Source organism: Oncorhynchus mykiss, chromosome 7 (genome assembly GCF_057628025.1).
Source record: "Oncorhynchus mykiss isolate SJ-2025 chromosome 7, ASM5762802v1, whole genome shotgun sequence".
Classification (NCBI taxonomy): Eukaryota; Metazoa; Chordata; class Actinopteri; order Salmoniformes; family Salmonidae; genus Oncorhynchus; species Oncorhynchus mykiss.
Genome location: NC_143028.1, coordinates 22,384,177 through 22,407,766, shown reverse-complemented (window position 1 = coordinate 22,407,766; position 23,590 = coordinate 22,384,177). Strand labels below are relative to the sequence as shown.

General features: G+C 40.4%; 1 protein-coding gene across 2 annotated transcripts in view; it reads right to left on the bottom strand.

Annotated features, from left to right (window-relative positions):
- LOC110527592 (interleukin-10 receptor subunit beta) overlaps positions 1–22,748 on the bottom strand; it is a 31,940-nt gene extending 9,192 nt beyond the window's left edge. Inside the window, exons 1-8 of one of the 2 annotated variants that reach the window (XM_021608977.3) lie at positions 22,570–22,748; positions 22,166–22,286; positions 15,930–16,102; positions 15,673–15,836; positions 12,251–12,419; positions 10,238–10,358; positions 4,036–4,208; positions 3,779–3,942 (exon numbers count right to left, since the gene is read on the bottom strand). In XM_021608977.3, coding sequence (XP_021464652.3) covers positions 3,779–3,942; positions 4,036–4,208; positions 10,238–10,358; positions 12,251–12,419; positions 15,673–15,836; positions 15,930–16,102; positions 22,166–22,286; positions 22,570–22,615 — 1,131 coding nt within the window. In that variant the 5' untranslated portion in view covers positions 22,616–22,748. Of the gene's footprint in view, positions 1–3,778; positions 3,943–4,035; positions 4,209–10,237; positions 10,359–10,641; positions 10,779–12,250; positions 12,420–15,672; positions 15,837–15,929; positions 16,103–22,165; positions 22,287–22,569 lie in introns of those variants that run through there. The other variant, XM_090240542.1, reaches the window with a different exon arrangement.
- Between the last annotated feature and the right edge of the window lie 842 nt (positions 22,749–23,590).

Sequence of the window (23,590 nt, the reverse complement as noted above, 5' to 3'; positions counted from 1 at the left end):
GGCTTTCTATTCCGCAACAAAGCCTCCTTCACTCACGCCGCCAAACTTACCCTAGTAAAACTGACTATCCTACCGATCCTCGACTTCGGCGACGTCATCTACAAAATTGCTTCCAACACTCTACTCAGCAAACTGGATGCAGTTTATCACAGTGCCATCCGTTTTGTCACTAAAGCACCTTATACCACCCACCACTGCGACTTGTATGCTCTAGTCGGCTGGCCCTCGCTACATATTCGTCGCCAGACCCACTGGCTCCAGGTCATCTACAAGTCCATGCTAGGTAAAGCTCCGCCTTATCTCAGTTCACTGGTTACGATGGCAACACCCATCCGTAGCACGCGCTCCAGCAGGTGTATCTCACTGATCATCCCTAAAGCCAACACCTCATTTGGCCGCCTTTCGTTCCAGTTCTCTGCTGCCTGTGACTGGAACGAATTGCAAAAATCGCTGAAGTTGGAGACTTTTATCTCCCTCACCAACTTCAAACATCTGCTATCTGAGCAGCTAACCGATCGCTGCAGCTGTACATAGTCTATTGGTAAATAGCCCACCCATTTTCACCTACCTCATCCCCATACTGTTTTTATTTATTTATTTTTATTTTTCTGCTCTTTTGCACACCAATATCTCTACCTGTACATAACCATCTGATCATTTATCACTCCAGTGTTAATCTGCATAATTGTAATTATTTGCCTACCTCATGCCTTTTGCACACAATGTATATATAGACTCCCCTTTTTTTCTACTGTGTTATTGACTTGTTAATTGTTTACTCCATGTGTAACTCTGTGTTGTCTGTTCACACTGCTATGCCTTATCTTGGCCAGGTCGCAGTTGCAAATGAGAACTTGTTCTCAACTAGCCTACCTGGTTAAATAAAGGTGAAATAAAAATAAAAAAATAAAAAATAAAAAACTTGTTTAACTTGGGTCAAATGTTCGGGGTAGCCTTCCACAAGCTTCCCACAATAAATTCGGGGAGTTTTGGCCCTCCTGACAGAGCTGCTGTAACTGAGTCAGGTTTGTAGGACTCCTTGCTCACACACGATTTTTCAGGTCTGCCCACACATTTTCAATCGAATTGAGTTCAGTGCTTTGTGATGACCACTCCAACACCTTGACTTTGTTGTCCTTAAGCCATTTTACCACAACTTTGGAAGTATGCTTGGAGTCATTCTCCATTTGGAAGACCCATTTGCAGTTTTAACTGATGTCTTGAGATCTTCAATATATCCACATAATTTCGCTGCCTCACGATGCCATTAGTTTTGTGAAGTGCACCGGTCCCTCCTGCAGCAAAGCACCCCCACAACATGATGCTGCCACCCCTGTGCTTCACCGTTGGGATGGTGTTCTTCGGCTTGCAAGCCTCCTCCTTTTTCCTCCAAACATAACGATGGTCATTATGGTCAAACAGTTCTGTTTTTGTTTCATCAGAGGACATTTCTCCAAAAAGTATGATCTTTGTCCCCATGTGCAGTTGCAAGCCGTAGTTTGGCTTTTTTATGGTGGTTTTGGAGCAGTTGCTTCTTCCTCGCTGAGTGGCCTTTCAGGTTCTGTCGATATAGGACTCGTTTGACACTGGATACAAATACTTTTGTACCTTTCCTCCATCATCTTCACAAGGTCCTTTAATGTTGTTCTGGGATTGATTTGCGTTTTTTTTTTTTTTTTTTTTCTGTAAACAACAATTGTTGGAAAAAAATACTTGTGTCATGCACAAAGTAGATGTCCTAACTGACTTGGCAAAACTATAGTTTGTTAACAAGAGATTTGTGTAGTGGTTGAAACAAGTGTATGTAAACTTTCGACTTCACTGTACATCCTCATCAATCTTCACACAATACCCCATAATGACAAAGCAAAAACACGTTTTTAGAAATGTTTGCAAATGTATACATTTAAAAAAAACAGAAATAACCTCTTTACTTAAGTATTCAGACCCTTTGCTATGAGACTCGAAATTGATCATCATGATTCCATTGGTCATCCTTCAGATGTTTCTACAACTTGATTGGAGTCCACCCGTGGTAAATTCAATTGATTGGACATGATTTGGAAACCTGTCTATGTAAGGTCCCACTGTTGACAGTGCATGTCAGAGTAAAAAGCAAGCCATGAGGTTGAAGGAATTGGTCTGCAAAGCTCCAAGACAGGATTGTGTCAAGGAAAAGATCTGGGGAACATTATCAAAACATTTCTGCAGCATTGAAGGTCCCGAAGAACAGTGGCCTCCATCATTCTTAAATAGAAGAAGTTTGAAATCACCAAGACTCTTTCTAGAACTGGCCACCTAGCCAAACTGAGCAATCGGGGGAGAAGGGCCATAGTCAGGGAGATGGCCAATAACCTTATGGTCACTCTGACAAAGCTCCAGAGTTCCTCTGTGGAGATGGGAGAACATTCCAGAAAGACAACCTTCTTTGTCAGCACCCTACCAAACAGGTCTTTATGGTAGAGTGACCAGAAGCCACCTCCTCAGTAAAAGGCACATGAAAGCCCATTTGGAATTTGCCAAAAGATACCTAAAGGACTCTCAGACCATAAGAAACAAAATTCTCTGGACTGGTGAAACCAAGATTAAACTCTTTGGCCTGAATGCCAAACGTCACGTCTGGAAGAAACCTGGCACCATCCCTACAGTGAAGCATGGTGGTGGCAGCATCATGTTTTTCAGTGGCAGGGACTTGGAGACTAGTCAGGATCGAAGGAAAGATGAACAGAGCAAAGAACAGAGAGATCCTTGATGAAAACCTTCTCCAGTGCACTGAGGACCTCAGACTGGGGTGATGGTTCACCTTCCAACAGGACAATGACACTAAGCACACTGCCAAAACAACGCAGAAGTGGCTTTTGGACAAGTCTCTGAATGTCTTTGAGTGGCCCAGCCAGAGCCTGGACTTGAACCCGATCAAACATATCTGGAGAGACTTGAAAATATCTGTGCAGCGACGCTCCCCATCCAACCTGACAGAGCTTGAGTGGATCTGTAGAGAAGAATGGGAGAAACTCCCCAAATACAAGTGTGCCAAGCTTGTAGCGTCATACCCAAGAAGACTCAAGGCAGTAATTTCTGCCAAAGGTGCATCAACAAAGTACTGAGAAAAGGGTCAAAATACTTATGTAAATGCAATATTTGCATTTTTCATTCCTAAAAACCTGTTTTTGCATTGTCTTTATGGGGTTGTGTGTGTAGATTAACAATAAACGTTTTAATCAATTTTAGAATACGTCTGTAACGTAACAAAATGTGGAAAAAGTCAAGGTGTCTGAATACTTTCCGAATGCACTGTAGCTTCTGAATGAAAGGTGAAAAGGTAGTTTTAAACATTGAGACAATTAAGACATGGATTGTGTATGTGTGCGTTCAGAGCTTGAATAGGCAAGACATCAGATTTAAGTGCCTTTGGATGGGGTATGGTTCTAGGTGCCAGGCACACCGGTTTGAGTGTCAAGAACTGCAACGCTAATGGGTTTTTCATGCTCAACAGTTTCCTGTGTGAATCAAGAATGTTCCACCGCCCAAAGGACATCCAACCAACTTGACACAACTGTGGGAAGCATTGGAGTCAACATGAGCCAGCATCCCTGTGGAACACTTTCGACACCTTGTAGAGTCTATGTCCCGACGAATGCAGGCTGTTCTGAGGGCAAAAGGGGGTGCGATAGTAGGAAGGTATTTTGTACACTCAATGTAAATAGTTTGTGTGTGTGTATGTATGTGTGTGTGTGTGTGTTTGTGTGTGTGTTTGACTGTCATATGTTTCTCTTACATCCTTCTTGTCAGTCTTCTTCCAGTATCTGATATTGTATTCCACTTTGCTGTAGGCTTCATTCAGTGATGAGATCTTTAGCACTGGATTCTGAATGTTCACCTCCACAGCTCCTAAAGCTCCTCCCTTGGTGACCAAGGTTACGTTTGGAGGACCAATTACGGCTGAGGAGACACAATACAGGAAGTCAAAGATAGGATGTCAAGAATGAGAGAGCTACAATGAACAATGTCACCAAAGTGCATGATGGTACTCACTTCCTTTCTTAAGAGAGAAGTTTGGGGTTTCCGCCCAACTGGAGGTATTTCCCTCTAACTCTATCCTCACTCTGAATTTATAATTTCCATGGCAACTGGGAAGTTTACCGAAGTCACACCTGTGCTCTTTGGTGGCTTTACATACGGTGTAGAAGGAGGCAGTTGAAGTCATTCTGAGTATCAGACAATAACAAGAGGTTAACATTTTAATTGCATTTTTTTGTGGCATCGATGTGTTATAACAGTGCCTTTATGTTGCTTTACTATTAAGTAGAGAGGAGAAAACACACAGCTGATTTGGCAAGGTATTCCAAAATAACATAACACTTGTTAATTAATGAATGTCAAAAAAAGTAGCTACAAACTCAATAGCTCTGATGCAATTGATTCATTTGACAGGAAATCCTCTTCATTCGCTTAATTTCTCAAGGTTATGTTACTACCTGTTTTATAAAAATCCAAAAAGTGCTGTTTTTTTTTGCGTTTTGTGTGCGTCTTGTTCTCTTCCAGAAAAGACGGGACGTTTTTAGTTCCTATACTGTATGTATGGTCATATCAATGCCCTATCATTGTTCACAACTTCCCCTCTCAGTGAAGTTCCTCATGCAGATTTAGAATCTTAATTTGAGTCAGTTTGCTAAAGCAGGAAAATAATCCTGCAGCATCAGGACATTTGAATTATTAAGTGGATGTATAATTATTATTATTTTCTTGTAGGGGCTGTTAGGGCAATCAAGTCTGACATTTTAAACCTTGAATACACTGAGAAAATTCTCAGGCACAAAAGAGTGATCAAATTAAGATCCTACATCTGTATAACCACAGACATAATGGTACTGATACTCTCACACTATGGCAAAATTTCAACATGTCAATGAAGTGCATGGCCCTATTCCCTGTACGATAGATATGGCGAAAGAGATTTCTCCTTATCAATTCTTTGTCCACAGCTCAAATTGACCATAAATATCACAGTGGCCACTAGCCAGGGAGCACAAACTATTTAACAATATTGAATAATTCAACCACGCCATATTACACTCTTAAATAATGCAACAATCCACAAGCATGTGGAGACAATGGAAGTTAGCAGCTTACTCCTGCTAACTAACAACATGATTCATGATCAAGTAACGTTGACGTATTGTTAATAAACATATTCATTTAAATGTACAGTGAAGTATTATAACTTTGTTATTCACAGTTGAAGTCGTAAGATTACATACACTTAGGTTGGAGTCATTAAAACTCGTTTTTCAACCACTCCACAAATTTCCTGTTAATTAACATAGGTTGGAGTCATTAAAACTCGTTTTTCAACCACTCCACAAATTTCCTGTTAACAAACTAAAGTTTTGGCAAGTCAGTTAGGATATCTACTTTGTGCGTGACCAGTATTTTTCCAACAATTCTTTACAGACAGATTATATCATCAAATCACAATTCCAGTGAGTCAGAAGTTTTCATACACTAAGTTGACTGTGCCTTTAAACAGCTTGGAACGTTTCATAACATTATGTAATGTCTTTAGAAGCTTCTGATAGGCTAATTGACATCATTTGAGTCAATTGGAGGTGTACCTGTGGATGTATTTCAAGGCCAACCTTCAATCTCAGTGGCTCTTCGCTTGACATCATGGGAAAATCCAAAAAATCAGCCAAGACCTCTGAAAAAAATTATAGACCTCCACAAGTCTGGTTCATCCTTGGAAGCAATTTCAAAATGCCTGAAGGTACCACGTTCATCTCTACAAACAATAGTACGCAAGTATAAACACCATGGGACCATGCAGCCGTCATACCGCTCAGTAAGGAGACGGGTTCTGTCTCCTAGAGATGAACGTACTTTGGTGTGAAAAGTGCAAATCTATCACAGAACAACAGGAAAGGACCTTGTGAAGATGCAGGAGGAAACAATTACAAAAGTATCTATATTCACAGTAAAACAGTCCTTTATCGACATAATCTGAAAGGCCGCTCAGCAAGGAAGAAGACACTGCTCCAAAACCGCAATAAAAAAGCCAGACTACGGTTTGCAACTGCACATGGGAACAAAGATCTTACTTTTTGGAGAATTGTCTTCTGGTCAGATGAAAGAAAAATAGAACTGTTTGGCCATAATGACCATTGTTATGTTTGGAGGTGAAAGGGGGAGGCTTGCAAGCCGAAGAACACCATCCCAACCATGAAGCATGAGGATACCAGCATCATGTTGTGGGGGTGCTTTGCTGCAGGAGGGACTGGTGCACTTCACAAAATAGATGGCATCATGAGATAGGAAAATGATGTGGATATATTGAAGCAACAGCTCAAGACATCAGTCAGGAAGTTAAAGCTTGGTTGCAAATGGGTTTTCAAAATGGACAATGACCCCAAGCATACTTCCAAAGTTGTGGCAAAATGGCTTAAGGACAACAAAGTCAAGGCATTGGAGTGGCCATCACAAGCCCTGTCTTCAAGCTGTCAGTAAATGTGTGGTCAGACCTGAAAAAGCGTGTGTGAGCAAGGAGTCCTACAAACCTGACTCAGTTACACCAGCACTGTCAGGAGGAATGGGACAAAATTCACCCAACTTATTGTGGGAAGCTTGTTAAACAATTTAAAGGCAATGCTACCAAATACTAATTGAGTGTTTGTAAACTTCTGACCCACTGGGAATGTGTTGAAATAAATAAAAGCTGAAATAAATCATTCTCTCTACTATTATTCTGACATGTCACATTCTTATAATAAAGTGGTGATCCTAACTGACCTAAAACAGGGATTTTTTACTAGGATTAAATGTCAGGAATTGTGAAAAACTGAGTATAAATGTATTTGGCTAAGGTGTATGTAAACTTCCGACTTCTACTGTATATAGGCTACACAGCTAGGTAATGTTATCTACCTAGCTTAACAAAGTAATTTCTGTATCCTCACGTAAACGTGCTGGCTGTAGCTGAATGCTGAGGTTTCGGTGAACCAAAGCTAGATAGGAGCTCTGAGGCTTACACTATCTACCATATTAAAGTTACACTAGAACAAAACAGGCTTCATTTTATAAATATCATGGAAATCAAAAGCATATTGCAATTGAAAACATTGATGAATCCCTCAGAGTTGCTTCTTGCCTGGATCTCAGGGGAAGGGTGCAATTGCATCCAGCAATTATTGACGTTCCTGCATGTAGTCATTCCTGCATCTGCAGGAACCCCTCTTTATACTTCTATTGGGACATTTTTAATTTAGGACAGGTAGGAGGCAGGGGCGGTACAGTACAGGTCCAGTACAGTAGGTGGCATTAATGCACAATAACGTTGAATGCCAGACGCCGACAAACCCCACAGAACTGCTAAACATTGCTATGCTATTACAATTTTTACTGTAATAGTGTTGGCTCGACAAGACATTTCTGTTTACGTTGCCTTGCATACAGGGGAGCAACTATCGTGAGTGTCATGCCCTACCTCCAGACGTAATGGTCGAGACAAGTTCGCAAGTATACATTGCAGTATATTGTCATGGAAATTCTAATCAAATAATGAGGAGAGACAAGATCAATCACCAATCAGGATATTACTTTATTCGAAATGTATTAATAACTTTCATGAATTATTGCAATAATGAAGCTTGTCAATGACCCAACCGTAGGTGATTCGTTAAGAGCCCAACGAGCGAATTTGAGCAACATCCTTTTATAGCAAAGTACATCCTCTTGAATGTTCATGACAAACAACAGATGTATGGAATGGGTCACAAGGTTAGTATTCGTATGAAAGATGCTAATAATTCACAACAGACAGTATCTGTTGAAAAGACTGTTCTCATTATGTAGAATTCAGGGTCTGGCCCCTAAAACAAAATTCCTCTCACAATGATCCATACTGGAGCTATCTCCACCCTGGTACCTCAGTACAGAAACACCAACTCATGCTATGGAATGCAGTTTGTTAGGTTTATCACTCAAGGCATCGTAAATCTTCTGTCAGCATTAAGCCCCCAGAGGTCCCTTCTCAGATGAGAATGAGAGTGTTCTTTGAACCCCCTATTCCAGCCTTTCTTTAGGTATGGGTCGCGAGCCAAAGTGGGTCGCGGACCTGTTAATGGTGGGTCGCAATGTGTTAGAGTAAATTCCTTCAATATTTCAAAGTAAATGTTATTTAATTAATTGCTGGAATTGATTTGGCAAAGTTCATCTGTCCTCTCCATTCGCGTTTCACCGGATCTTTTTTCTGCAGTTTTCACCCTGTGACACACAATGCAGCGCTGTCGTTCAGCAGCAGATGATGCCCTGTCAGCCACTGACTTGTCATTCCCACTCGCCATCACTCACCGCCATCATCAAATGGACTCATGCTAGCCACAAGTTCTGACTGAGCTCAATTGTCATGAAATACAAATACAGGGCTGAGTTTCTATGTCTTTCATACAAACTTTGAGAAATAACGAGGAGCGCCCACAATGTGTTTTGTGCGGGGAAGTGCTTGATGTTAGTATTGAGTCTCGCAAAACCAACAAATTAATAAAATGACACGTCCTGACCAAACATACAGCATGATGATAAACCCAGGGAGTTCATTCAGAACAGGGCATCATGCTTCCGGAAGCAGTGCTTTGACAGTGGAAAAGTAAGTCAGCTAGCAAGGCATTGTTGTCATTATATAACAGGCGATAAGCAGAAATAACGGAGTACTAACTCTAATAGTAGTAGATGTGAGTTTCTCTTTCAAACATTCCCGTGGCCTTGTAAGGTACACAACTAATAGCTAACATTAGCCAAAGGAAAGAAAGCTAGCTAGTTACTGATGGTGCAACCCTTAGTAACAGTGCAGATGAATATGAAAAATGATCAAGCCTACTGTACATCTTACTGTAGAAATGATTGTTGAAAACTAGTCTTGGTTGGAACTGTTGCTGTTAAAATACAATTAATAATTAGTATTCTAAACTGGAATAAACTGATTGAAGTACGATTCTTTTTTAGGCAAACACAGTTCTGGGTTGCTCATCTACAGCAGGAAGCGGCCTCCTGCCTGACTGAGAAAGCAGTAGAAGTTCTGATCCAGTTTGGCACCACATACCTATGTGAGTCATGGTTCTCAACTCTGACATACTTTAAAAAACAGATACAGAAACGGTCATATTGCTGAGTTTGACCTCAGTGTTGCACTGAAAAAAACTGAGCCCAGAATAGACATGCTTTTTTGAAAATTTCAACCAGCCACACACCTCTCATTAGGACTGTGTGTGTGAGAGTTTTCTGATCTACATCTGTGTGATGTGATCAATCAGTGTCTTCTAGTTCAGAATAAAATAATGTACTGTATTTTAAACAGCAACAGTTCCAACCTTGATTTTCTATCAACAATAATTTCTACAGTAAGATGTACAGTAGGCCTGATAATTTTCCATCTGTACGGTTAGTGTTGCCCTATCAAAAAGCATGTGTGTGCATTCTGTTACTCATCTGTGTGATATGATCAATCAGTTTATTCCAGTTCAGAATGAAAATTATTTATTGTATTTTAACTGCAACAGTTCCAACCTAGACAGATATCTAAGAGTGTTTTTAATGGGGGAAAATTAACATGAATATACATTTATATAAAAATGTACCGATATTTACATATAGTTGCATATTTTCCTAAGCTTGTCCCAGGGACACAACATTTCTAATTTGGGTCCCAGGCTGAACAAGTTTAAGAATCCCTGCCCTATTCTGTTGCATAAAACAACCATTTGATGCAATTACAGTATTATTACATAATCGTGCAATTTTGCTCTCACAGTATGTGTAGCTGAGGATATTTTTGCTAAAAATGCTAGTAAGTGTGAACAACCTCTAAGTATGATGTCAAAGACAAAACATTTAAACCAGAAGTATTTGTGTGTCATAAAAATGTATGATCTTAACTGGAGCCAGTCTCCTACAGCAGGAAAATAATCCCGCAGCAAAATAAAACGTGAATTATTATGTCCATTAAAATTAATGGAATTTTTGAGCAGTTGATCATTTTTTTTGTAAGGGAAAATCAAATTAAGATCCTACATCTGTATACGTGTGTATTTGGTTCTTCGGTTTGGTCTGGTAAAAAGATCTCGTCCAGTATAGTCCAGGAATGGATGTACCAGTCTAAATGCCTCTGAGACACTGCGGGAGGAAAACTGCATCCAGAATGAGCAATACTTTTTATTGTGTGTGTGTGTGTGTGTGTGTGTCTCACCTGTATTCAGCTGTGTAGGTAAGGTTTTTCAGTGAAGTAAGGGGAGCTTCCCACTTAACTATGGCATCCATGTTGTAAGAGACCACCTCAACGTTTTGTGGTTGAGGCAGAAGTGACTCCGCTATAGAATGAAAGAAACCAACACTCAGTTGATTACCAGAATTAGACTGAGACAGAAAGACACTCTTCAGATACAAGAGTCCAGTGAGACGAAATAACACTCAAATACTAGAGTCAGACCTGGGTCAAATACTGTCAAGTACTTTGTCTGATTGATTTAGCTTGCCACAAAGGAATCAAAAGTTAGAAAGGAATCAAAAAGGAATCAAAAGTTAAACAGTGACACTGCAACAATGATATTACTGTATCTAGGCTACAGTAAGTTAAGGCCTGAAAACACAAACCTGAAATGAATCGAAATCCCAGAGTGATAAGAAGATAAAATGCCATCACATTGTTCTATGGTGTGTTCCAATTGTAACAACAGCTTTAAGTAACACTGGATATGAGGGCCTGCTAAATGTGCAAAATGTCAAAATGTAAGGGGAAGAAACTGATAACTGCTCTTTTTATGGGCGGGCATAGGGAAGAAAGAAGAACCATCTTATTTCCTCATTGGCACTGAGACAGTTGCCCTAGCCCAAATGATGTATTACCATTGTGGAGGCCACTGATTTTGACATATCAATTATTATATCAGGTATCAGTGGGCTTCCAAACAATTAATTATCATCTGGAAGTACATACGTTTTTCACATGCTCCACCGCAAACTGTCATAAACAAATCTCACAAAAATCAGACACTGCAAAATCCTGGTTACTATCCAATCAAAGCCACGATGACACTACTACCAACGGTTCACCACATTTGGCTTAAAAGGCCAAACGTAACATAATATCTACCAATTCATTTCCAGCAATATTGCACCTGCCTGCGTGTTGCGCACATCTGTCTATCATGATGTGTAACCAGTTAGCGATGCTCATGATTACCATCTTGTGGGTAGACAGAAAGGTTTTCCTCGAAACCTTCTCAAATAAATGTTCACTTCAAAGTAGGCCTATCTGGCTATAATGATATAAATATTATTTGTATCAATTTGTTGCCATCACATATGCAGTTGCAGTAGCTGCACAGAAACACTGCTAGTCAAACACATTCCTCTCTCGCTAGGTGTGCCCTTGAAATATTTATTTGTATTTTTTAATTCTCGCTTTTTCCAGTCTTCGGAGTTATTATTCACCCTTATTTGACCAGGTATCTTGACAGAAAACACATCTCTTGTACAGTAAGGATCCGGGAAAGAGAAGAGAAGAATGTGTATATTTGAAAGCTAGATTGGTAGAAAAGGTTGGAGACCCCTGTTCTAGTTGGTCTAGATCTATAGGGGTAGGTGCTAAGGAGTAAGGGGTCGTTTCTAGTTGTATTAGTCGTATGTACAGGATACGCATGGTATACTGTACATCGTCCAAGGTTTCTTCTTGACAATGCAACAACAATAAAAAAATATTAAAGATAAGTATATGAACATAAAGTAAATGGCTCATCAAAATAAAATACAAATGTTAGTACAAGTATAATACAGGATGGCACAATTTATGATTTAGTATTTACATGTGTATTGGGGAATAGGGCGATGGAGGGGCAGTGTATAAACTGAGCAGTATAATATGAGTCTGGTAGCTGCAGTTGTGATGTGTGTGTAGCATGAATGTATATGTGTGTGTGTCTGTGTATGTGTGTCTATGTCTGTGTGTGTGTCTATGTCTGTGTGTGTGTGTGAGCATGAGTGAGTGCATGTACATGTATGCTAAGGTGCGGAGAATAAGAGCAAGTGGTCAGTCCAGTTGGTATCAGACCTCATGCTCTGATACCATCTACCAGACGGTAAGAGTGAGAACAGCTTGTGCTTGGGTGTGTGGGGTCCTTGATGATGAGGAAAAAAGTGGAAGAAAGGGGGGAAGGGTGCGTGAGGGAGAAGGGAGAAGTGGTGGAGGAGGTGGAGAGCTCACCTGTGGCTGTGTTGTTTGTGGTGCTCATCACACACGCAGCCTTGCTGTACTGCCCCGTATTGTTGTGCGGCATTGGTATGTACACCTGGACCTGAACGCAGTATCTGGTGTTGGGCTCCAGTGGCTTCAGCCTAACACGTTGCTCAGTCACCATCTCTCTCTCAGACACCTGTGATAACACATGGAGTGAGTGAGTGAGTGAGTGAGTGAGTGAGTGAGTGAGTGAGTGATGGGTGAGTTGAGTGAGTGAGGGGGTGGTGTGTGGGTGGGTGAGAGAAATAGTGGGAGTATGTGTGTGTTTGTGTGTGTGTATATACACTCACTGTATAAACATTAGGAATACCTGCTGTTTCCATGACATAGACTGAAAAGGTGTTTTTAGGTGAAAGCTATTTTGTTGCCATTTTACCACAACTTTGGAAGTATGCTTGGAGTCATTGTCCATTTGGAAGACCCATTTGCAGTTTTAACTGATGTCTTGAGATGTTGCTTCAATATATCCACATAATTTTGCTGCCTCACGATGCCATTAGTTTTGTGAAGTGCACCGGTCCCTCCTGCAGCAAAGCACCCCCACAACATGATGCTGCCACCCCTGTGCTTCACCGTTGGGATGGTGTTCTTCGGCTTGCAAGCCTCCCCCTTTTTCCTCCAAACATAACGATGGTCATTATGGTCAAACAGTTCTGTTTTTGTTTCATCAGAGGACATTTCTCCAAAAAGTATGATCTTTGTCCCCATGTGCAGTTGCAAGCCGTAGTTTGGCTTTTTTATGGTGGTTTTGGAGCAGTTGCTTCTTCCTCGCTGAGTGGCCTTTCAGGTTCTGTCGATATAGGACTCGTTTGACACTGGATACAAATACTTTTGTACCTTTCCTCCATCATCTTCACAAGGTCCTTTAATGTTGTTCTGGGATTGATTTGCGCTTTTTGCCTCAAAGTACGTTAATCTCTAGGAGACAGACCGTGTTTCCTGAGCGGTATGACGGCTGCATGGTCGCATGGTGTTTAAACTTGCGTACTATTGTTTGTACAGATGAACGTGGTACCTTCAGGCATTTGGAAATTGCTCCCAAGGATGAAGGTGATTATTTAGATTTTCCCATGATGTTCAGAAAAGAGGCACTGAGTTTGAAGGGAAGCCTTGAAATACATCCACAGGTACACCTCCAGTGGACTCAAATGATGTCAATTAGCCTATCAAAGCCATTACATAATTTTGGGGAATTTTCCAAGCTGTTTAAAGGCACTTTCAACTTAGTCTATGTAAACTTCTGACCCAATGGAATTGAGATACAGTAAATTATAAGTGAAATAATCTGTCTGTAAACAACAATTGTTGGAAAAAAAATACTTGTGTCATGCACAAAGTAGATGTCCTAACTGACTTGGCAAAACTATAGTTTGTTAACAAGAGATTTGTGTAGTGGTTGAAACAAGTGTATGTAAACTTTCGACTTCACTGTACATCCTCATCAATCTTCACACAATACCCCATAATGACAAAGCAAAAACACGTTTTTAGAAATGTTTGCAAATGTATACATTTAAAAAAAACAGAAATAACCTCTTTACTTAAGTATTCAGACCCTTTGCTATGAGACTCGAAATTTATCATCATGATTCCATTGGTCATCCTTCAGATGTTTCTACAACTTGATTGGAGTCCACCCATGGTAAATTCAATTGATTGGACATGATTTGGAAACCTGTCTATGTAAGGTCCCACTGTTGACAGTACATGTTAGAGTAAAAAGCAAGCCATGAGGTTGAAGGAATTGGTCTGCAAAGCTCCGAGACAGGATTGTGTCAAGGAAAAGATCTGGGGAACATTATCAAAACATTTCTGCAGCATTGAAGGTCCCGAAGAACAGTGGCCTCCATCATTCTTAAATAGAAGAAGTTTGAAATCACCAAGACTCTTTCTAGAACTGGCCACCTAGCCAAACTGAGCAATCGGGGGAGAAGGGCCATAGTCAGGGAGATGACCAATAACCTTATGGTCACTCTGACAAAGCTCCAGAGTTCCTCTGTGGAGATGGGAGAACATTCCAGAAAGACAACCTTCTTTGTCAGCACCCTACCAAACAGGTCTTTATGGTAGAGTGACCAGACGGAAGCCACCTCCTCAGTAAAAGGCACATGAAAGCCCATTTGGAATTTGCCAACAGATACCTAAAGGACTCTCAGACCATAAGAAACAAAATTCTCTGGACTGGTGAAACCAAGATTAAACTCTTTGGCCTGAATGCCAAACGTCACGTCTGGAAGAAACCTGGCACCATCCCTACAGTGAAGCATGGTGGTGGCAGCATCATGTTTTTCAGTGGCAGGGACTTGGAGACTAGTCAGGATCGAAGGAAAGATGAACAGAGCAAAGAACAGAGAGATCCTTGATGAAAACCTTCTCCAGTGCACTGAGGACCTCAGACTGGGGTGATGGTTCACCTTCCAACAGGACAATGACACTAAGCACACTGCCAAAACAACGCAGAAGTGGCTTTTGGACAAGTCTCTGAATGTCTTTGAGTGGCCCAGCCAGAGCCTGGACTTGAACCCGATCAAACATATCTGGAGAGACTTGAAAATATCTGTGCAGCGACGCTCCCCATCCAACCTGACAGAGCTTGAGTGGATCTGTAGAGAAGAATGGGAGAAACTCCCCAAATACAAGTGTGCCAAGCTTGTAGCGTCATACCCAAGAAGACTCAAGGCAGTAATTTCTGCCAAAGGTGCATCAACAAAGTACTGAGAAAAGGGTCAAAATACTTATGTAAATGCAATATTTGCATTTTTCATTCCTAAAAACCTGTTTTTGCATTGTCTTTATGGGGTTGTGTGTGTAGATTAACAATAAACGTTTTAATCAATTTTAGAATACGTCTGTAACGTAACAAAATTTGGAAAAAGTCAAGGTGTCTGAATACTTTCCGAATGCACTGTAGCTTCTGAATGAAAGGTGAAAAGGTAGTTTTAAACATTGAGACAATTAAGACATGGATTGTGTATGTGTGCGTTCAGAGCTTGAATAGGCAAGACATCAGATTTAAGTGCCTTTGGATGGGGTATGGTTCTAGGTGCCAGGCACACCGGTTTGAGTGTCAAGAACTGCAACGCTAATGGGTTTTTCATGCTCAACAGTTTCCTGTGTGAATCAAGAATGTTCCACCGCCCAAAGGACATCCAACCAACTTGACACAACTGTGGGAAGCATTGGAGTCAACATGAGCCAGCATCCCTGTGGAACACTTTCGACACCTTGTAGAGTCTATGTCCCGACGAATGCAGGCTGTTCTGAGGGCAAAAGGGGGTGCGATAGTAGGAAGGTATTTTGTACACTCAATGTAAATAGTTTGTGTGTGTGTATGTATGTGTGTGTGTGTGTGTTTGTGTGTGTGTTTGACTGTCATATGTTTCTCTTACATCCTTCTTGTCAGTCTTCTTCCAGTATCTGATATTGTATTCCACTTTGCTGTAGGCTTCTTTCAGTGATGAGATCTTTAGCACCGGATTCTGAATGTTCACCTCCACAGCTCCTAAAGCTCCTCCCTTGGTGACCAAGGTTACGTTTGGAGGACCAATTACGGCTGAGGAGACACAATACAGGAAGTCAAAGATAGGATGTCAAGAATGAGAGAGCTACAATGAACAATGTCACCAAAGTGCATGTTGGTACTCACTTCCTTTCTTAAGAGAGAAGTTTGGGGTTTCCGCCCAACTGGAGGTATTTCCCTCTAACTCTATCCTCACTCTGAATTGATAATTTCCATGGCAACTGGGAAGTTTACCGAAGTCACACCTGTGCTCTTTGGTGGCTTTACATACGGTGTAGAAGGAGGCAGTTGAAGGCATTCTGAGTATCAGACAATAACAAGAGGTTAACATTTTAATTGCATTTTTTTGTGGCATCGATGTGTAATAACAGTGCCTTTATGTTGCTTTACTATTAAGTAGAGAGGAGAAAACACACAGCTGATTTGGCAAGGTATTCCAAAATAACATAACACTTGTTAATGAATGTCAAAAAAAGTAGCTACAAACTCAATAGCTCTGATGCAATTGATTCATTCGACAGGAAATCCTCTTCATTCTCTTAATTTCTCAGTGTTATGTTACTACCTGTTTTATAAAAATCCAAAAAGTGCTGTTTTTTTTTGCGTTTTGTGTGCGTCTTGTTCTCTTCCAGAAAAGACGGGACGTTTTTAGTTCCTATACTGTATGTATGGTCATATCAATGCCCTATCATTGTTCACAACTTCCCCTCTCAGTGAAGTTCCTCATGCAGATTTAGAATCTTAATTTGAGTCAGTTTGCTAAAGCAGGAAAATAATCCTGCAGCATCAGGACATTTGAATTATTAAGTGGATGTATAATTATTATTATTTTCTTGTAGGGGCTGTTAGGGCAATCAAGTCTGACATTTTAAACCTTGAATACACTGAGAAAATTCTCAGGCACAAAAGAGTGATCAAATTAAGATCCTACATCTGTATAACCACAGACATAATGGTACTGATACTCTCACACTATGGCAAAATTTCAACATGTCAATGAAGTGCATGGCCCTATTCCCTGTACAATAGATATGGCGAAAGAGATTTCTCCTTATCAATTCTTTGTCCACAGCTCAAATTGACCATAAATATCACAGTAGCCACTAGCCAGGGAGCACAAACTATTTAACAATATTGAATAATTCAACCACGCCATATTACACTCTTAAATAATGCAACAATCCACAAGCATGTGGAGACAATGGAAGTTAGCAGCTTACTCCTGCTAACTAACAACATGATTCATGATCAAGTAACGTTGACGTATTGTTAATAAACATATTCATATAAATGTACAGTGAAGTATTATAACTTTGTTATTCACAGTTGAAGTCGTAAGATTACATACACTTAGGTTGGAGTCATTAAAACTCGTTTTTCAACCACTCCACAAATTTCCTGTTAACAAACTAAAGTTTTGGCAAGTCAGTTAGGATATCTACTTTGTGCGTGACCAGTATTTTTCCAACAATTGTTTACAGACAGATTATATCATCGAATCACAATTCCAGTGAGTCAGAAGTTTTCATACACTAAGTTGACTGTGCCTTTAAACAGCTTGGAACGTTTCATGTCTTTAGAAGCTTCTGATAGGCTAATTGACATCATTTGAGTCAATTGGAGGTGTACCTGTGGATGTATTTCAAGGCCAACCTTCAAACTCAGTGGCTCTTCGCTTGACATCATGGGAAAATCAAAAAAATCAGCCAAGACCTCTGAAAAAAATTATAGACCTCCACAAGTCTGGTTCATCCTTGGGAGCAATTTCAAAATGCCTGAAGGTACCACGTTCATCTCTACAAACAATAGTACGCAAGTATAAACACCATGGGACCATGCAGCCGTCATACCGCTCAGTAAGGAGACGGGTTCTGTTTCCTAGAGATGAACGTACTTTGGTTTGAAAAGTGCAAATCTATCACAGAACAACAGGAAAGGACCTTGTGAAGATGCAGGAGGAAACAATTACAAAAGTATCTATATTCACAGTAAAACAGTCCTTTATCGACATAATCTGAAAGGCCGCTCAGCAAGGAAGAAGCCACTGCTCCAAGACCGCGATAAAAAAGCCAGACTAAGGTTTGCAACCGCACATGGGAACAAAGATCTTACTTTTTGGAGAATTGTCTTCTGGTCAGATGAAAGAAAAATAGAACTGTTTGGCCATAATGACCATTGTTATGTTTGGAGGTAAAAGGGGGAGGCTTGCAAGCCGAAGAACACCATCCCAACCATGACGCATGAGGATACCAGCATCATGTTGTGGGGGTGCTTTGCTGCAGGAGGGACTGGTGCACTTCACAAAATAGATGGCATCATGAGATAGGAAAATTATGTGGATATATTGAAGCAACAGCTCAAGACATCAGTCAGGAAGTTAAAGCTTGGTTGCAAATGGGTTTTCAAAATGGACAATGACCCCAAGCATACTTCCAAAGTTGTGGCAAAATGGCTTAAGGACAACAAAGTCAAGGCATTGGAGTGGCCATCACAAGCCCTGTCTTCAAGCTGTCAGTAAATGTGTGGTCAGACCTGAAAAAGCGTGTGTGAGCAAGGAGTCCTACAAACCTGACTCAGTTACACAAGCTCTGTCAGGAGGAATGGGACAAAATTCACCCAACTTATTGTGGGAAGCTTGTGGAAAGATACCCAAAATGTTTGACCCAAGTTAAACAATTTAAAGGCAATGCTACCAACTACTAATTGAGTGTATGTAAACTTCTGACCCACTGGGAATGTGTTGAAATAAATAAAAGCTGAAATAAATCATTCTCTCAACTATTATTCTGACATTTCACATTCTTATAATAAAGTGGTGATCCTAACTGACCTAAAACAGGGATTTTTTACTAGGATTAAATGTCAGGAATTGTGAAAAACTGAGTATAAATGCATTTGGCTAAGGTGTATGTAAACTTCCGACTTCTACTGTATATAGGCTACACAGCTAGGTAATGTTATCTACCTAGCTTAACAAAGTAATTTCTGTATCCTCACGTAAACGTGCTGGCTGTAGCTGAATGCTGAGGTTTCGGTGAACCAAAGCTAGATAGGAGCTCTGAGGCTTACACTATCTACCATATTAAAGGTACACTAGAACAAAACAGGCTTCATTTTATAAATATCATGGAAATCAAAAGCATATTGCAATTGAAAACATTGATGAATCCCTCAGAGTTGCTTCTTGCCTGGATCTCAGGGGAAGGGTGCAATTGCATCCAGCAATTATTGACGTTCCTGCATGTAGTCATTCCTGCATCTGCAGGAACCCCTCTTTATACTTCTATTGGGACATTTTTAATTTAGGACAGGTAGGAGGCAGGGGCGGTACAGTACAGGTCCAGTACAGTAGGTGGCATTAATGCACAATAACGTTGAATGCCAGACGCCGACAAACCCCACAGAACTGCTAAACATTGCTATGCTATTACAATTTTTACTGTAATAGTGTTGGCTCGACAAGACATTTCTGTTTACGTTGCCTTGCATACAGGGGAGCAACTATCGTGAGTGTCATGCCCTACCTCCAGACGTAATGGTCGAGACAAGTTCGCAAGTATACATTGCAGTATATTGTCATGGAAATTCTAATCAAATAATGAGGAGAGACAAGATCAATCACCAATCAGGATATTACTTTATTCGAAATGTATTAATAACTTTCATGAATTATTGCAATAATGAAGCTTGTCAATGACCCAACCGTAGGTGATTCGTTAAGAGCCCAACGAGCGAATTTGAGCAACATCCTTTTATAGCAAAGTACATCCTCTTGAATGTTCATGACAAACAACAGATGTATGGAATGGGTCACAAGGTTAGTATTCGTATGAAAGATGCTAATAATTCACAACAGACAGTATCTGTTGAAAAGACTGTTCTCATTATGTAGAATTCAGGGTCTGGCCCCTAAAACAAAATTCCTCTCACAATGATCCATACTGGAGCTATCTCCACCCTGGTACCTCAGTACAGAAACACCAACTCATGCTATGGAATGCAGTTTGTTAGGTTTATCACTCAAGTCATCGTAAATCTTCTGTCAGCATTAAGCCCCCAGAGGTCCCTTCTCAGATGAGAATGAGAGTGTTCTTTGAACCCCCTATTCCAGCCTTTCTTTAGGTATGGGTCGCGAGCCAAAGTGGGTCGTGGACCTGTTAATGGTGGGTCGCAATGTGTTAGAGTAAATTCCTTCAATATTTCAAAGTAAATGTTATTTAATTAATTGCTGGAATTGATTTGGCAAAGTTCATCTGTCCTCTCCATTCGCGTTTCACCGGATCTTTTTTCTGCAGTTTTCACCCTGTGACACACAATGCAGCGCTGTCGTTCAGCAGCAGATGATGCCCTGTCAGCCACTGACTTGTCATTCCCACTCGCCATCACTCACCGCCATCATCAAATGGACTCATGCTAGCCACAAGTTCTGACTGAGCTCAATTGTCATGAAATACAAATACAGGGCTGAGTTTCTATGTCTTTCATACAAACTTTGAGAAATAACGAGGAGCGCCCACAATGTGTTTTGTGCGGGGAAGTGCTTGATGTTAGTATTGAGTCTCGCAAAACCAACAAATTAATAAAATGACACGTCCTGACCAAACATACAGCATGATGATAAACCCAGGGAGTTCATTCAGAACAGGGCATCATGCTTCCGGAAGCTTTGACAGTGGAAAAGTAAGTCAGCTAGCAAGGCATTGTTGTCATTATATAACAGGCGATAAGCAGAAATAACGGAGTACTAACTCTAATAGTAGTAGATGTGAGTTTCTCTTTCAAACATTCCCGTGGCCTTGTAAGGTACACAACTAATAGCTAACATTAGCCAAAGGAAAGAAAGCTAGCTAGTTACTGATGGTGCAACCCTTAGTAACAGTGCAGATGAATATGAAAAATGATCAAGCCTACTGTACATCTTACTGTAGAAATGATTGTTGAAAACTAGTCTTGGTTGGAACTGTTGCTGTTAAAATACAATTAATAATTAGTATTCTAAACTGGAATAAACTGATTGAAGTACGATTCTTTTTTAGGCAAACACAGTTCTGGGTTGCTCATCTACAGCAGGAAGCGGCCTCCTGCCTGACTGAGAAAGCAGTAGAAGTTCTGATCCAGTTTGGCACCACATACCTATGTGAGTCAGGGTTCTCAACTCTGACATACTTTAAAAAACAGATACAGAAACGGTCGTATTGCTGAGTTTGACCTCAGTGTTGCACTGTAAAAAACTGAGCCCAGAATAGACATGCTTTTTTGAAAATTTCAACCAGCCACACACCTCTCATTAGGACTGTGTGTGTGAGAGTTTTCTGATCTACATCTGTGTGATGTGATCAATCAGTGTCTTCTAGTTCAGAATAAAATAATGTACTGTATTTTAAACAGCAACAGTTCCAACCTTGATTTTCTATCAACAATAATTTCTACAGTAAGATGTACAGTAGGCCTGATAATTTTCCATCTGTACGGTTAGGGTTGCCCTATCAAAAAGCAGTTGTGTGCATTCTGTTACTCATCTGTGTGATATGATCAATCAGTTTATTCCAGTTCAGAATGAAAATTATTTATTGTATTTTAACTGCAACAGTTCCAACCTAGACAGATATCTAAGAGTGTTTTTAATGGGGGAAAATTAACATGAATATACATTTATATGAAAATGTCATTTCATTGTTATTCGTTTTTGTCTATATTGCATTTCTTTTAGGCATAAGTGCAATTAAATGTACCGATATTTACATATAGTTGCATATTTTCCTAAGCTTGTCCCAGGGACACAACATTTCTAATTTGGGTCCCAGGCTGAACAATTTTAAGAATCCCTGCCCTATTCTGTTGCATCAAACAACCATTTGATGCAATTACAGTATTATTACATAATCGTGCAATTTTGCTCTCACAGTATGTGTAGCTGAGGATATTTTTGCTAAAAATGCTAGTAAGTGTGAACAACCTCTAAGTATAATGTCAAAGACAAAACACTTAAACCAGAAGTATTTGTGTGTCATAAAAATGTGTGATCTTAACTGGAGCCAGTCTCCTACAGCAGGAAAATAATCCCGCAGCAAAATAAAACGTGAATTATTATGTCCATTAAAATTAATGGAATTTTTGAGCAGTTGATCATTTTTTTTGTAAGGGAAAATCTAATTAAGATCCTACATCTGTATATGTGTGTATTTGGTTCTTCGGTTTGGTCTGGTAAAAAGATCTCGTCCAGTATAGTCCAGGAATGGATGTACCAGTCTAAATGCCTCTGAGACACTGCGGGAGGAAAACTGCATCCAGAATGAGCAATACTTTTTATTGTGTGTGTGTGTGTGTGTGTGTGTGTGTGTGTGCGCGTGTGTGTGTCTCACCTGTATTCAGCTGTGTAGGTAAGGTTTTTTAGTGAAGTAAGGGGAGCGTCCCACTTAACTATGGCATCCATGTTGTAAGAGACCACCTCAACGTTTTGTGGTTGAGGCAGAAGTGACTCCGCTATAGAATGAAAGAAACCAACACTCAGTTGATTACCAGAATTAGACTGAGACAGAAAGACACTCTTCAGATACAAGAGTCCAGTGAGACGAAATAACACTCAAATACTAGAGTCAGACCTGGGTCAAATACTGTCAAGTACTTTGACTGATTGATTTAGCTTGCCACAAAGGAATCAAAAGTTACAAAGGAATCAAAAAGGAATCAAAAGTTAAACAGTGACACTGCAACAATGATATCACTGTATCTAGGCTACAGTAAGTTAAGGCCTGAAAACACAAACCTGAAATGAATCGAAATCCCAGAGTGATAAGAAGATAAAATGCCATCACATTGTTCTATGGTGTGTTCCAATTGTAACAACAGCTTTAAGTAACACTGGATAAGAGGGCCTGCTAAATGTGCAAAATGTCAAAATGTAAGGGGAAGAAACTGATAACTGCTCTTTTTATGGGCGGGCATAGGGAAGAAAGAAGAACCATCTTATTTCCTCATTGGCACTGAGACAGTTTCCCTAGCCCAAATGATGTATTACCATTGTGGAGGCCACTGATTTTGACATATCAATTATTATGTCAGGTTTTATCATCTGAAAGAACATACGTTTTTCACATGCTCCACCGCAAACTGTCATAAACAAATCTCACACAAATCAGACACTGCAAAATCCTGGTTACTATCCAATCAAAGCCACGATGACACTACTACCAACGGTTAGCCACATTTGGCTTAAAAGGCCAAACGTAACATAATATCTACCAATTCATTTCCAGCGATATTGCACCTGCCTGCGTGTTGCGCACGTCTGTCTATCATGATGTGTAACCAGTTAGCGATGCTCATGATTACCATCTTGTGGGTAGACAGAAAGGTGGAGGGGCGGTGTATAAACTGAGCAGTATAATATGAGTCTGGTAGCTGCAGTGTGTGTAGCATGAATGTATATGTGTGTGTGTCTGTGTATGTGTGTCTATGTCTGTGTGTGTGTGTGTGCATGACTGAGTGCATGTACATGTATGCTAAGGTGCGGAGAATAAGAGCAAGTGGTCAGTCCAGTTGGTATCAGACCTCATGCTCTGATACCATCTACCCGACGGTAAGAGAGAGAACAGCTTGTGGCTGGGGTGTGTGGGGTCCTTGATGATGATGCGTGCCTTCCTCAGGCACCGTTTCAAGTAGATTTCCTAGGTGGGTGGAAGCACTGTCCCTGTGATGTATGGGACAGGGACTAGTGACTAGTGACTAGGGGTGGGGGTTGGGATTGGACAGGTTTGTCAAAGAATGTACTGCAATTTACAAATTAC